Here is a 16,781-nt window from a genome sequence, read left to right as displayed (position 1 = left end):
TTTGGGAGGTATAAATTCCGTAAGTTACCTTTTGGAATTACGTCCGCTCCTGAAGAGTTTCAGCGCCGCATGTCAAAAGCTTTAGAAGGGGCAAAGAACTGTTTAGTGCACATTGACGACTGTCTGATATGGGGAAGAACGAAAGAAGAACACGACGAGTGTCTTAGGGCCGTTCTAGAGAGAGTGCAAGCTAATGGAATCACCTTGAATAAGCAGAAGTCGGAGTTCTGCAAGAAGACTGTGACATTTCTGGGGTTTGTGCTGTCTATGGACGGAATCAAGCCTGATCCAAGCAAGGTACAAGCGATTGTGGACTTACCAGCTCCAAGAAACGCTAATGAAGTACAAAGATTCATGGGCATGATCACTTTTCTGGCAAAATTTATTCCGAACCGCAGTGAGATTTTGGAGCCAATTACGAGCTTGTTAAAGACTAAAAACGATTTCTTTTGGGGACCAGCTCAAGAAAACGCTTTTGTCACAGTAAAACAGATTTTATCATCAGAGCCATGTTTGACTGTTTACGATCCGCAAAAACCCTCGATTCTTTCTTGCGATGCTTCAAAAAAAGGTCTTGGAGCGGTTTTACTTCAAGTTGAAGGAGAAAACAAGAAACCTGTGGCATATATATCTCGGACTCTAACGCCTGCTGAAGAAAACTACAGTAACATTGAGAGAGAAGCGCTTGCGTGCACATGGGCAAGTGACCGTTTGAAATGTTTCCTGATGGGTAAAATGTACACAATTGAGACCGACCACAAACCGCTTGTCTCAATTTTCAAAACACAAAATTTGGACGAGCTCTCACCGAGGCTACAGCGGTTCCGAATGCGTATGATGAGATACGATTATCGCATGACCTGGACCCCAGGAAAAGACCTTGCCATAGCAGATCTACTATCAAGAAGTCCTATTCCGGCTGACGAAGATGGCGAATTGACCGAAGAAGTGGAAGCCTTCGTCCACGAAATCAGTCTGATTAGTATAAACACTACAGATGAAAATGTGACAAAGGTACTTCACTCACAAATGAGAGATCCAATCTGTGCACAACTTAAGTTACAAATTTTAGACGAATGGCCTGTAAAATCAAGTTTACCTAATGAGATTCAAGAGTACTTTAATGTGAAAGACGAGTTAAGTTGTATTGATGGGCTATTGCTTCGAGGAACTCGGATGATAATACCTCAAGAACTACGAGCGGAAATGCTCGAGAGGCTTCACAGTGGACACTTGGGAATCACAAAAACAAGGAAACGTGCTTTGGGAACCATGTGGTGGCCTGGAATTTCTCAAGAAATAGAAAGGAAAATCAAATCGTGTCCAGTGTGTATTCAGAACTCAACTAATCACAGTGAACCATTGATTCCGAGAACTGTCCCGGATTACCCGTGGCAAAATGTGTCTGTTGACTTGTTCAAACACGAAGACAAGTGGTATATGGTTATCGTGGATCACTACTCAAGATACTTTGAAGTCGAGGAAATGCATCGAATGAGGGCTTCAGATGTGATTCGGGTTTGCAAAACCACATTTTCACGTTTTGGAATTCCTCAACGTGTTTATTCAGATAGTGGGACACAATTTCACCATATTGACTCAAGTGAATTTAAATTGTTTGCAAAGGAGTGGGGGTTCTCCACATTCAGAAGTAGTCCCCACCACCATCAGGGAAATGGGGCAGCTGAAGCAGCTGTGAAAGTAGCAAAAGGGCTAATGAAGAAAAACCAGGATAAATTTGAACTTGCCCTACTTTCTTACCGGACCTCACCTCTTGAAACCGGCTTTTCCCCATCTGAACTTATGTTTGGAAGGAAATTAAGAGACAATCTTCCATCTACTTTGGTTGGAAATCCTGTGGAAAATAAGAATTTTCTTGAGAGGGAGAATAAGTACCAGAATAAGTACAAGATACAATTTGATAAACGACATGGAGCGAGTGGTTTAAGTGAATTAGAAGTTGGAAGCATGGTATGGATCACAGATCTACGTCGACACGGTAAGGTAGTCAGGAAATTGAACGAACCACGTTCCTACCTTGTGGAAACTGACAAGAGAACTATTCGCCGAAACAGGAAGTTCTTAGTTCCTGCACCGTACTACGGAGGAGATGGAATTCTTTCAAACTGTTCATCCATGGTCCTTAATCGTCCATGCAACTCACGTGATCGTCCAGGAGCTGGCACAGTAACCCGTTACGGAAGGTCCATTAAGAAACCGAGGCGGTACTGAGGTTCATAAAGATGTGGGACATCTTGAAGCGGGATGTTGTATTAAGTCTGTTCTTTTTATCATGTGTTTAAATATGTTTGTTGTCAGATGTTTTTGTAAACATTGGTTTAGTTTGAAAATAGAGTTTGTTCAAGCAAGATGTGTGAATAATATTCTTGTATAAGAAATAGAACAACTAGATTATCAGTAGTATTTTTTTTTTTTTTTTACTACTACCCTCTGTAGTGTATTCCAACTTAGGTTGGGCGTTTGTGTATTGTTAGTTGTAATGTGTTAGTTAAGTTTTTTTCACCTGAAGACGGGATCAGATTCCAGATCCCGAAACGTTGTGTATTGTTTTTTACATTTGTGATGGAAAATATCCGCAATAAACCTTTGAACAACAATATATGCTTGTGATCAAGGCAACACCTGTAATGTTTTCTGGTGATGACGACATCCGTACACGCATCTTGAAATCACCACAAAATTTGTGATGATTCCTGCAATTGCAGCAATTCCAAGATCCAATTACCTGTGGTCGCGGCAATATAACTCCTTTTTGCAACTATTTTTTCAATCACTGCGAAATTTGTGATGATTTCTTGTGTTTGCGGGAACGGCCTTGATCATTTCTTGAAATCTCAATAACGACCATTATTTATGATAGTTTCCCCCAAATCACCATTTTTGACTAGGTACACGAGTAGATTTTTCAGAAATTATTCAAACATTTAAATGTCCCGGTTCTTTACAAAATTCATGTAGACTACAATTCACAAAACTTTTACTGGTCATCAAAATTCACGTAAAATGTCCGGTTTTCATGGTTTCTAGACGGCCTGGACACCCTGTGTAATTAAAGTTGGCTTACAGATAAGTGTTATAAATCTTTAGCAAATGTCCTAGTTAAACTGAAAAGGCAACTTACCGATTTGAATATATTTTTCCAAGTGGCATCGTCTTTCCTCTAATTGGTGAGAGGACAATGGTAAAAACTTTTTTGGTGGAAACACAGGGACATTCGGAGGATCGTGAATCCTCTTAAGTTGCTCATGAAGGTTGTGCAGCTGTCTGTATCTAACTGTGCAATGATATAATCCATTTATGTGAATATTGTATCCCTGGAAAAAAATTTTAGATATAACTTACAATATTAGCAAGCAGTTAAATATCAGAATATAGCAATCAACTGATAAAAATGTTCACCCTCCGAGGGTTAACTAAAAGCCTATTAGTGATGTGTCAAAACCAAATCTCAAATTTCAAAACCATCAAAACTTTGGAAAAGTTTCGGATTCGAGATTCGATTGGCGAGTTTCGAGATTCAAAAGTTTCGAAATAAGAAGTTTTGGCACTTATATTTTTGAATATTATGACATTTGTTATGTCATTATTATTGTTTAGCCCATAAGCCATATTGTTTACACACAAGCTGGTAGCAATGGAGCAAACACATCTCCATTAACACTAAAGAAACAAGTAAATTGTATTCTGAACTGCAAACAGCATCTTAAATACAACAAGAAACAACTAACAATTCAATTTCATATCGATATTCAATATTTATTAAACACAAAGGAATATTGAGCACTAAATGTTCTAATTAATGTAATATTCATGTTTATTTCAATGTCAAGAGTTTCATTTTTTTAATGTTAGTTATTTATAAAAAAATATGTTATTTTGGATTTGAAGTTTACTATCTGTCACATTTATGTTATTATGTCTGGATCAGGAGTCAATCTCTTTCAGTTTTAAATCGCATAATCTTAATGAAAATGTTATCATTACCTGTATTTTTATTTTTTAACAACCTTGACTAGGTAATTAAAAAGTTTCGCGTTCAGGTTTTGAGATTCGGGATTCGATTTTTTAAGTTTCGGTTTTGGTTTTGAGATTTGAAATTTCTGGTTTTGACCATCACTATAGCCTATACCTTTTAAAATTCTTGTACTAATCAACTTACTGAACCAATAATCTCAAGATGATAATCAATTTACCTAACTCGCTGAGGAACCCTAGGCTGACTTGTTGGAGACTGGGTTTTATCTGTTTATAATTTAGGCTTAAAATGCCTACAGTTAAGGACGAAATCATGACCTTAAGTGAAAGATATATCACTATATAAGAAAATGTAGGCTACACAATGTGATGTGGGGTGACCACTTGGTACCTAATTCAAATTGGGTGTCCGCGTTCATCAGTTTTTGGCTGTAGTGCTTAAACACTGTTTTTTTTTTTACCCTTTCAGTTAGATAGGCCTACTTTTATATCCTTTTTATGTGATAAAAGAGTTTTTTGATATAAAAGTTTTTAAGTTTTGATGTTTTAATAGTTTATCTAGTATATTCTCCACCCAGCCTATAGCCTTCTTTTTACTTTTAAATTTTTACCTGTTATTATCTATGATATTAGCTTATAATCTAGTCTGATTGGGCTACTGTGTAACCCTATTTTACCATTAATATGTGACCATGTCTATTGCAAGATTGTTTTGCTTAAGGATAAATAAAGAAGGTTGAATAAAGGATTTCTGATTTCTGGATCCCTAAAAAGGGTGTATGTATATGTACCGGTATTTAGTTTGTTATTAGACTTTTTTTAATATAAAAATTACATTCTTTCATAAAAAAAAATATTAAAAATATTGGTTGGAAATTCCACTTAACCCTAGAACGGCCACATAGAGTGTTTCTGTAGGGCCAGGCAGTTTTTGACTTCTGGGCAGCATTTTATTTTCACAGTTGGAAAACCCCTATTTATTATCCAAACCTATAATATTATATTGGATTTGGGACATTCCAGGGAATCTAAATATATCAACAGAATACAAAATATAGTTTTGTAATAAAAAACAAAAAGAAAAAACATCAAAAACTACATTTCAAAAGTATGGCTCTCTGCAAAAAATCAAAATATTTTTTTTTTTTCAAAAATCTTAGATATACAAATTGTTCTAAATTCATTTCCTTACATAAATATGTAAAAACATTTGAAACTACTACAAAAACTTTTGAGTTATGATCAAAATTGTAAAACTCTACATTTTTCTGAAATGTTCATACTTTTATACTATTTAGGCCTACTCATAGAAACAGACCAAAAACATAAATACCCCCGCCGCAGCAAACCTGCAGACTAAGCGAATTTCCATTTGACTGATTGGATTTACACTGAAATGTCTACTTAAAAATATAACATTTATTCCCGATTTAAATAGAATTAGTTTAACAAGTACTTAGGTTTGCTGCATCAGGGAGGGTAAAATTGTTTTTTTTTTTTGTAAAATGTTAATAGTTAGTAAGAAATAAAAACATTTTCCAAATTTGATCAAAATATGTTCATAAACAAGCAAACTACAACAGTTTACTTATTCTCCATAAGAATAACATGGGAATTTTAAATTTAAAATTTTTTGGAATTTTCTCCGTAACCGTTAGGCGCATAATAACGCTTCAATATACTAAATTATTTGTTTTTTTAAGCTCTACAAAATGGTTTGGAAATAAATTGCAAAATTTTAAGTTTTTTGGGTCAATAATGGGAAAAACCTATTTTTACCCCATAAAACCCCCCGTAAACACCCGTTACCATGGTCCGATCATGCTGGATCGCGAACTAGTTCGAATAAACGTAGGTTTACACGTTTGTACCAAATTTCATCAAAATCGGATAATTTTTGCTTGAGTTATCGTGCTGACGGACACACATATCTAATATATAAAATTCTCGTGTCACAGTGTTTGTCTGCAAACTCCTCCGGAACGACTTCACCGATCGTTATGAAATTTGGTGTGTAAATTCTGTAGGTATGCGAATCGGACGTAAACTATTTCCCGTTTCGAAATTCTTAAAAGGGCTCCGCCCCAGTGGCTCTGGAGTTTCCCATGTTAACCTTATGAGAAATGGAATTAATGAATCTTAACAGCTGTTTCAATTAAACAAGTTGGTTCTGTTCTATGATGTTCAATAGCATTAAAGTTACAAGGATTACCAACAGGGTGTAGCACTATTATTTCTTTTACATTTATGACAACAGCTAATTTGCAACCAAAAGGTGAGTGAGCGTAGCGACCGAACTTCAACCTGGAGGCGAGTTAGCGTAGCGAACGAGCTAACCTGAAGGCAAGTGAGCGCAGCGAACGAGCTCCAACCTAAAGGTGAGTGAGCGTAGCGAACGAGCTCCAACCCAAAGGTGAGTGAGCGTAGCGAACTAACTTCAACCTGGAGGCGAGTTAGCGTAGCGAACGAGCTAACCTGAAGGCAAGTGAGCGCAGTGAACGAGCTCCAACCTAAAGGTGAGTGAGCGTAGCGAACGAGCTCCAACCCAAAGGTGAGTGAGCGTAGCGAACGAACTTCAACCAGGACGTGATTGAGCGATGCGAACGAGATCATCTTGATTCAACCTGGAGGCGAGTTAGCGTAGCGAACGAGCTAACCTGAAGGCAAGTGAGCGCAGCGAACGAGCTCCAACCCAAAGGTGAGTGAGCGTAGCGAACGAACTTCAACCTGGAGGCGAGTTAGCGTAGCGAACGAGCTAACCTGAAGGCAAGTGAGCGCAGCGAACGAGCTCCAACCCAAAGGTGAGTGAGCGTAGCGAACGAACTTCAACCTGGAGGCGAGTTAGCGATGCGAACGAGATCATCTTGAAAATTAAACGTAACGGTACTTTCTTTCCATCGGTCTGTCTTAGGGGAAACCTATAACTTAGGCGATACGAAGTTCGCCGGGTCAGCTAGTATATATATATATATATATATATATATATATATATATATATATATATATATATATATATATATATATAAATATATAAATATATATATATATATGAATTTGAACGGATGGTGTTTTTGGCCTCTAGGGACCTCAAAACGAAAAAAAAATCGGTCCCGCGTCCAGGTCTTACCATGAGTACTACACGGTAATAGCTTATTCCCTATATGGGAAATTCACTAAAAGAACACATATATTTTATTAGAGCAGTGAACAAACAATAAAAATATATAAGAATTTACTTGTATTTGCTGAAAAATAAATACAGTATTCAACTTAGAAAAAAGATAATAGTTTTTACTTATCAAAAATCACAAAAAAACCATAAACTTCTAACGCTTCTAAAAATTTTAACATTTGGTCTATACAAATTCCAAGATTTACAACATGTTTGAAATTTTATGCTGATTTAGAAAATATATAGTTTTGTTGGTATAAAATAGCTTTTGACTTGTTGAAGCCTGGAAATGTAAAAAAGAGCACATTTTTGGATCCAGCGCTAAGTCATTCTCTAAACCCATAACAAGATTTTCTGCAAATTACTATTACTTTCCTGATTATATGAATAATTGTAGCTTTTTACCATTACCAAATAAGAACTATTGAGCAAAATAATAAAATTTGTATATTAGGTAACCATAGAAACAACAATTCAAGTTCATAACAAAATTTATTTACACAATTATTTAGACAAAAATTATTTACAAAAAAAACAACCTATGCTGTAAAAGAGATATACATATTATAATAAATTTTGAGGCCTATACAGTAGGTACCCACATATTTGTCTCTCCTAATCACACTTTAACTTTTTTTCCCTTCTAGGACACATACACTGCACAGGCGCTGGTTTTTGTTTGGAAGCTTTTCCAGCACATGGTTTCCACCCACTTCAACTTCAGGTTCCTCCACCAAGAGCTGTTGAGGAGTTTCGGAAACTAAATTTTGAATGATGCTATTCATGAACTCAAACCTAGACATTAGTTTACAGGTACTGGGCTGGTACCTGTAAAGAATGTATGAGTTCAAGATAGCCATATCAACAAAATTATAAACAATCTTCTTCCAATATTTTTTTGTTTGGCGAGAACAAGTCACATGGTAAATACTTTTATCTTTTGAATCAACACCGCCCATATGCTGATTGTATCGATGAATTACTATGGGCTTGATTTGCCTGTTGCCACTCCTGCTCATTACTGGGGCATTTTCAGCATGACAAGCTGTTGTAACTAGGTGAACTGGTTTCCTAGTTGCGCGTTCCTTGAATTTAAGAAGAAGGATACGACCGTTTCCTTTTCTAAAATACAAGGCTTCGCCAACATCCAGCTTGGCACCCCGAACTACCCGAGACAACTCTTTACTACGCTTATTGACTGTACCAGTCAAGTAGGTCTTGCGCTTGTACAGCCAACGAGCTAAGGGCATTTTAGTATAATAGTTGTCAGTGAACAGGTGGTAGCGTTTCCAAAGAAGTCTTGAGCGTGTCATGAGTTCTTTGACAACTTTATGGGTAAAGGCGTGCACTCCTCCTGCCAAAAAGTCTCTGCCAGAATACATTATACTATTTAGGACATAGCCGGTTCTAGAGTCACAAATTTCAAATTTTTTTATACCAAACCGAGCGGGGCGCTTGTTGGGCATGTATTGTATGAAAGTGCACCTATTTTTCATGCCAATCATGCTCTCATCAATAAAAAATCTTCAAAATGAATCATTCAACGAATCGATAAACTCACGTACCTTCACCCAGGGGTCATACCCTTCCTGGCCCCTGGGTGGACATACACGAGTTGATACATGAAACATTGACATGATTGATTCAAACCTTTTCAAAGACATGGTTCGCGAGAAGAAAGGAATACACAGATTGGGCGTTGAAGACCAAAATGTTCTCAGATTCTTTCGTCTCGTGAGACCCATGTTTATGAGTAGGCCCGAAAATTTTTTCATCTCTTGCAGAGTGACATCCACCCATTGATATAAGCGAGTACCAGGTAGATGCGTCCCTGCAAGCCGGCGTGCATTTATTAATGACTGTGCATATGCATTGATAGAATTTACCATAAGCAACCACACAGCATTAGTAAAGAACAAAGAAAAAAAATCTATGGGATTGATGACATGAACAGAAATTTTATTTGGTCCTACTTTACGTACCTTGAATTTCCTCCTCACACCTTTTGGTGGCTCAGGAGGATACACTTGTATCCAGTTACGAGCGTGTCGCTGAATTGGTACCTAAGCTGGAGGCGCGGGTTCATTTAGGATGTTAGGATCTCCTCCAGTCCTTCTTGTCCAGCAGCACCACGACCTCTTCCACGGGTGCCACGAGCTCTTCCACGGGTGCCACAACCTCTTCCACGACCGCCACGTCCCCTTGCACGGCTGCCACGACGTCCTCCAGCGGCAGCAGGACCTCCTCCAGCGGCAACTGGAACTCCTTCCGGGGCGACAGCAGCATTGAATCCAAGTGGGTCGGGTTCCTGTGGGATCGGCTCTGTGTTCTCTGACTCGTCTTCCACATCTCCATCATCGTCCTCCACATCTCCGTCGTTGTCATCAGGGAAGCCCGGGTCATCTGGATCATCATTGTCGGGGAATACAGTAGGTTGGATTACATCTTGATAATAAACCGGCTCTTCCCTCGATGATGATGGAACACCAGGCTGAAAGGCAGGGCGGTTAGCACCATCATTGTTATTTGTTGTAGGTTGAGGTTCTTTGGGTATTTTTGTTGTAGGCCTACGTTTATTCTTCAGCGGAGTCGAAGTTGCAAATAGCGCCCTCTTTCTCTTCTTTTTTCTTTTTGGAGTTTCCTCTTCTGATGATTCAACGGCCAAATCAACTTCAGTCGGTTCATAGTTGTCGCTGCTCCCTCCAGAGAAATCTGTCAATGTTTTTTCATCGGATTCATGATACAAATACTCCACTTCGTCGAATAGTTCAGCCTCATCTATATCGTCCTTATTTCCACTGACATCTGAATCATTATCTGGTTCATTTTCTATTTCATGAATTTCATCCTCGATGAATGTTGAAGGTAGAGGTTGAACAACACTGTCCACTGGGTCATCAAAAATTATTTGGCTCAGTTCATGTTGACTGTCTTCTGAATCGTCACTATCAAATATAATATTCCTAATTCCACTAGAGTCCAAGTTTTCTTCCATTATTTACACTAAAGTTATAAATAAACACAAATAAATATCACGATAATACAAATAACTACTATTTACAACATAAGTTCACTCAAAAACAGAAGCTTAAACGCTAAGACACACTTTGGAACAAACAAACTCCATAGAATCAACACACAAAACAATAATGAAGACAGTGAAAGCTGACTGCGACGCAACAGGTGGTTGGGATTTCTGTCAGTTTGACCAAAAGCACTTCCAAAATATTACAGCAGGAAACTTTCTACTATAGTACGTTCGATAAAGGATTTCTTCCCCTACATTTTCATATAGGCCTATTTCTTTTTTCCCACACCAAAATACGTGCAGAGTAATATAAAGTTTTCCAAACAACTAAATAAGTCGTTTGGCCATATAAAAAACTCTTACGCAATTTGTTTATAAAGGTTTCGTAAAAAAATCACAGCTTGTAAACTAAGAATGCTAGACAAAATCTTTCAACAGACAGAGTGTAGAGAAAGAATCAATGGATTCAGAGGTACCAACCCCTACCATCTACGCCGTAAAATAACCCTGCCACAAATTTTAGAAAATGGCTGATTTTGTCTTTGCTGTGCGATCGATAGTGCCGCGAGGCGCGAAATTCAAAAATGTGTTATGTTTATTTATTTTTCCTGTGGTTATAATTGACGTAAATGAATGTATTATATATGTATATATGGAAATTGAAGCAAATTTAATTGTCTTTCCAATGGTATAGGCCTAACTTGTTTTGTGATTGCTGCATATTATCAGCTCCAACCATTTGTTAGAAAAAAGGTCTGTAGCAAACGACTAAAAAAGTTGTTTGGCCACCATCTTACCATAACCCAACAACTAAAAAAGTCGTTTGGCCGTTCTAGGTAACCTAATTTAGAGACTTAATTTTAGAATGGCCCATTAACTTCTCTACCAGTCTTTTACACAAAAAGTGTGATTAAGTGAGAACAAACAATGAAACAAGCTGGGGATTGGTTCAGTGCCAACAATCTCCTTCTTAATGTAAATAAGACACAGCACCTAGTTTGCCATACAAAAACAAAGATTTGGGCTCAGATGTAATTTGTAAAGAGGTTAGGCCCATAAAAGTCCTGGGTGTGTTGATTGACAGCAGCCTTTCTGCACGATTTGTTTTTCAGGATTAATTTTGCCAACAGTGTCGTTTGGAGGCTTCTGATTGACTATTGAAGGTTTACTAATCGAAAAATTAGTTCTGTTCATTAAATAAAGTTATAAATGCCTCAAAATCAATTTTAAATTTTTTTAATCATGAAATTAAACTGTCATAACTTAACCATACTAACCAGACTTGCTGATAATGAAAAATCGAATTAAGGTTTAATAAAAAAAAAAAAAAAATAGTTCTGTTCATAAAATAAAACTATAAATGGCTCAAATTAAATTTTATAATGTTTTAATTATAAAATGAAAAGGTCATAACCTAACCAAACCAACCAAACTTGCTGATAATGAAAAGATCCTAGACAAAAAGTTAGTGCTCTCGGAGGGCTTCAAACTTGGCCCTCCAATTTATTAGGAGACCAGCACCCTATCCACTATGCCACCGAGGCCGATGATGGCAATCTGTATCGTTCCGGTAATGGTGTTTCCTCAGCCAACCAGAAGCCTCCAAGTGACACTGTTGGCAAAATTAATCCTGAAATAAAAATTCAGCAGACTTTCTTGGTCAGCTCACATTGATTTATGTTCAAAACTGTCAAGAGTTATTTAGTGAATAGGTTAATAACAGTTGTTTCTGAGAAATATATCCGAGTAGCCTATTTTGAATTTTTTTCAGTCAGTTTTAAGCTAGGTCTGATTCTCTGGGGTAACGGTAGTAATTTAACCCTCCAAGTGTCCATAGTTTAGGCCTTAATGTCCACCTATTTTTGGCGCATTTGCAAGGTTTTATTAAAACGGATCTGAGAAGCTTAAAACAATGTTAATTCTAACGTTCTATATACCATTTTGTTTGGAAAATCATGGGCTTCAACTTCATCCATAAAACATAAGGAATATTTGTTTCAAAAAAATTTGTTAGGTAAAAAAAAAATTATTTTGGAAAAATTGAAAAAAAATAAGTTTGCGCTCAATGAAATTGTATAAATTATAGGCCTATAAATATTTGAAAATAGCCACTTTGTTCTCAATTTAATGAGGATTACAAATATATAGGTAATCATATAGTGAGGTAAGTTATCAAATAAATAAGTTATGAGTGAAAAACATGTTTTGCGCGTTTGAAAGAAAATACCGAAATGTCCACCTATTTTTGGCGCATTTGCAAGGTTTTATTAAAACGGATCTGAGAAGCTTAAAACAATGTTACTGTAATTCTAATGTTCTATATACCATTTTGTTTGGAAAATCATGGGCTTCAATATCATACATAAAACATAAGGAATATTTGTTTTAAAAAAATTTTTTAGGTAAAAAAAAATTATTTTGGAAAATTTGAAAAAAAAAAATAAGTTTGCGCTCAATGAAATTGTATAAATTATAGGCCTATAAATATTTGAAAATAGCCACTTTGTTCTAAATTTAATGAGGATTACAAATATATAATCATATAGTGAGGTAAGTTATCAAATAAATAAGTTATGAGTGAAAAGCATGTTTTGCGCGTTTGAAAGAAAATACCGAAATCGCCCAATGACTCACACCTTTCATAAAAACACATATACCAACCAGAGTATTTCATGTTGTATGAAATTTTATTTACAGTTAGTACAAAATCAGCCTACTAGTAAATGAGAAAAATACAGCATGGTTTTACCTTGATTATGGGGCCAGAATCCTTTGCCGAACTTGAAGAATTCGTTTGCTGAACTTGATAAATTACAAAGTATCCAAAATATATTTACATAAAGTCACAAAAGTCAGACAAAAAACTTGCAAAGTTGTTGCTGTCAATAGTTTTCAACACTTGTAAATAAAAAATAACACTTATGAAAAGAAATATTATGTACAGAAGAATTAACACATGGGCCTAATCAGAGTCCTCTCCGCTACTTTGGTCTAGGGTCACTCTGGCCCTTTTTCTGCCATTTTCATGCCTCAAAAAGTGCTGCATTTTATGGAAGCATTCTTTGTGAACACCCACATTACAACCGGGGCACCAATATGAAGACCTGCCTCTGGTTTTGGTGTGACCACAAACGATACACAATCTTTCTCTTCTTCGAGGCAGAAGTCGGTGGTCACCGCAATCCCCATGGGGTCCAGGAACTGGTCCAGGTAAGGCATCGCAGGTTGCTTCGCCTACGAGGGATTCTACAATAGATATGTGGAAATCTCTTCTTGATACAGGTTTGTCAGTGTTCTCTTTGTATAGAATGTAAGCATTTACGAGCGCAATATCAATAAAATTAAAGAAAAGCTTCTTCCAGTACTTGGAAGTGGTGCGGTTGCAAGACATATGGTACACAGATTTGTCGCTTACATCCACACCACCCATAAACTGGTTGTAATGGTGTTAAAAACCGGTTTCATGCCTCTCAGTCCCTTTTTACTTGTAATAATTTGATCTTCCGCATGGTATGCTGTAGAAATCAAATACACAATTTTCCTACTCAGTTTCTGACGGTAACCAACCATTAACAGATTTCCCTTTCTAAAGTATACTGTTTCCCTTTCTCCTAAGTTAGGTATAGTTTTTAATTCTTTTTGATATAAATTTTGACTTTTTGTTTATGGTTCCGGTGATGAATGTTTGTCGTTCAAGAAGGTTTTCAGCCAATGGAATTTTCGTATAGAAATTGTCGGTAAAGACATGATATGCTTTGTCAAACAATGAAGATTTTTCAATCAAGTTCTTTACTACCCTCTCGGTAAACAACTCTTCTTCATAATTAGCTTCAGCAAGGTAATCACGTCCACTGTATAGTTCCATGTGCATAACATAATTGGTGGCACTATTACAAAGTTCGAATTTTTTAATGCCGTATTGTTTGTGTTTCTTATTTGGCATATATTGAATAAATATGCATCGGTTCTTTGTTCCTACTACACTTTCGTCGATGGAGAGTTCCTGATTTGGTACAAAGTGTTTTTTGAAACTTGAATTGAGATGATCTAACAACCACCTTACTTTCATCCAATGGTCATGTCCAGGCTGACCCCTCTCAACAGCGCGGGCCGATGTCAAATGCAAGAAACTGCTTATGAGTAAAAACCTATTTATCGCCATGGTGTTTGAAAAAAATGGTATATGTTCTGATTTTCTAGTGTCCCAATATGATTTGATGTTTTTCCTAACAGTCATTCCCATATTGATAAGAATAGCAAAGAACTTTTTCATTTCCTGTATGGAAACATTGGACCATCTTTTGAACCTAGATTGTGGACTCAAATTATCTCTCTTTTCATCTAATGTTCTTTGAGCATAGGCATTTGTTTCTCTTGTAATGAGATTCCAAACGGCAGCTGTCAAAAATAGGTTCAAATAATTGATAGGGGAAGAGTTTCTTGGGGGTATATCTTTGGGTCCTGTAACCCTAACTTGAAACTGAGGTCTGACATCTTTCGGAGGTTCGGGGGGATACACCCTAATCCAAGATTCAATGTTTTGCTGTACCGGTATTAGCCTAGGCCTACCTGCATTAGTGTCTTGTTCATTTTCAATTTCAAGATTTTCGTCAATATCTGACGTCTCTAAATCGTTCAAATCGGGCACATACTCCTCTCCACTCCCTGACGAAAAGTCTAGCAAAGATAGTTCAGAATCTGAAGGATAATTAACATCAATGTCACTACCAACTTCATCCGGATCGTCAATAAGTCCTTCAACATCACTAATATCCCCTTTCTAGTGCATTACGTATATCACTACTGTCCATTTTTACCACTAAAAACGACGATAAACGTACAAAAACACACAAGTCACCGATGTGAAATAACCAAGTTGTCTAAAACACAAACGTCAGCTGTCTGCTACAATTACGATCGGCTCAGATAACATACAGCGCTGAGACAGACCTCTGGAGAAAGCTTAGAATATAACGGAAAGATCGATACCTAACTCGATCCAGTTCAATCCGATTCAGTCAGTCATAGAGCCTTCGCCGTAAACGATGTTCGTGCGTCGAAAAATCGACGCGTGACACTACACAAAGTGTGTAGCGCGTCGATTTTTCGACGATGGACGCTCGGAGGGTTAAGTGATGTTATATCACAAAAAGGCAAATAGAATGGTAGGTAACCAAATCAGCTCTTAAAGCCCATTGTAGACCTTTGTTTTTTCAAAACTAGAATATTGAATGTCATTAACCTGTACATATATGTGTGTTTATTTAATGTTAAATTAAAATTAGGAGACTTGGTTGTTAGAAAAGATTTCCATTCTCATTACACTCAACCTAACCCATACTTAGGAATGTGCCAAAATGACCGATTTTGGGTAAACCCTGGTTAAGTTAGGTTAGGTTAGTATTAAGTTACTGACACAAAGTAAAAAGAAGTTGGATACAGTCTCTTCAGTTTCTTAACTTAGCTATGCTAATACCGGTACCAATTATTAGTAGGTTTTAAAATCTTCATTCAATGTTCTCACCATCAGCAAGTTTGCTTAAGGTTAGGTTAGGTTATGACAGTTTAATTTTATAACTGATTACCTGGTAAATATATCATTTATTAAACGATATTTTCAATTTAATAGTTTCAATCGATATTAGCATTAGTTAGGCCTAGTCCAGTTAAGAAACTGTACCCAAAGAGTTTTTCATGTGTCTAAAATCGCCGATTTCTAGCATTTTTCTTGATTTTTAAACACGATTTTCAGGGTGAAGTAGGCGTTTCCCCCAAAAGTGCCACTGGTAAAAAGTGCTTAAAATAGTCTAATTTAGGTAAGTAAGTTAGATAAGGCAAAAAATCTGCAATATAACATAAGTAGGCCTAAGTTAGTATAAGTTCAGTAGGCCTATAACTTATTACCAATAAACTGAATCCAAAATCCCAATAGCTTAGTCAAATGTTGGAAACTGACCTCCGCAAACTGACACCACGTCACAAAATTGCAGCTAATTAGGAACCAAGAGAGTGGTAGGGGGTAAAACCAGCTTTGGGGGACTCCAGGAATGAGGCGTGAGGGGAGCTGGACGTGACTGCCGACACCCATCATGCATATTAATTTCAACAAAAGTTACGAGTGCGGAGGAAAACTACGAAAGCGCCCGCTCAAGGCTTAAGTTAAGTCGGCTGCACTTTACTTGACGTCCTACACTCATTCGATTGTTTCATTCGATATATCGTTTGGTTAGTTAGGTTAGGTTAACCCTAGCAGTGGCCAATGTTAGAAGTGGGGAATGGCCAACCCATTTTGGCGATTTTGCAGACCTTTTTTTGAAAATTCGTAAAAATTTAACCGTACAAGTAAACCTAGCCAACCTCATAACTTATTCATTTTGTTCAGAAAGAACAGGAGAATTTAGAAATAGTAATATCATAATGATTTACCGTAGATAGTGTATTTTATCGGTAAAGTGAAAAAAATAAAAAAAATTGAATTTTTTTTTTTGAAATTTCAAAAGCGGCCCTGGTATTTTTTTTCTACGGATTTTTTATGGGAAATTCATTATATACATTTTGTAGACAATCCAATTTCCTACATAGAAA

The 16,781-nt window shown here is 36.8% G+C and overlaps 1 protein-coding gene across 1 annotated transcript in view; it reads right to left on the bottom strand.

Annotated features, from left to right (window-relative positions):
• LOC128988946 (sorting nexin-17-like) overlaps positions 1 to 16,781 on the bottom strand; it is a 54,951-nt gene that overhangs the window by 35,477 nt on the left and 2,693 nt on the right. The window contains exon 2 of the mRNA XM_054410739.1: positions 3,143 to 3,335. Coding sequence (XP_054266714.1) covers positions 3,143 to 3,335 — 193 coding nt within the window. The remainder of the gene's footprint in view (positions 1 to 3,142; positions 3,336 to 16,781) is intronic.

Source organism: Macrosteles quadrilineatus, unplaced genomic scaffold (genome assembly GCF_028750875.1).
Source record: "Macrosteles quadrilineatus isolate MER2022 unplaced genomic scaffold, UCM_ALF_1.0 Scaffold_3__2_contigs__length_128488019, whole genome shotgun sequence".
Classification (NCBI taxonomy): domain Eukaryota; kingdom Metazoa; phylum Arthropoda; class Insecta; order Hemiptera; family Cicadellidae; genus Macrosteles; species Macrosteles quadrilineatus.
Note: the sequence above shows the minus strand (reverse complement) of the source record. Positions and strands in the feature narration are given on the sequence as shown.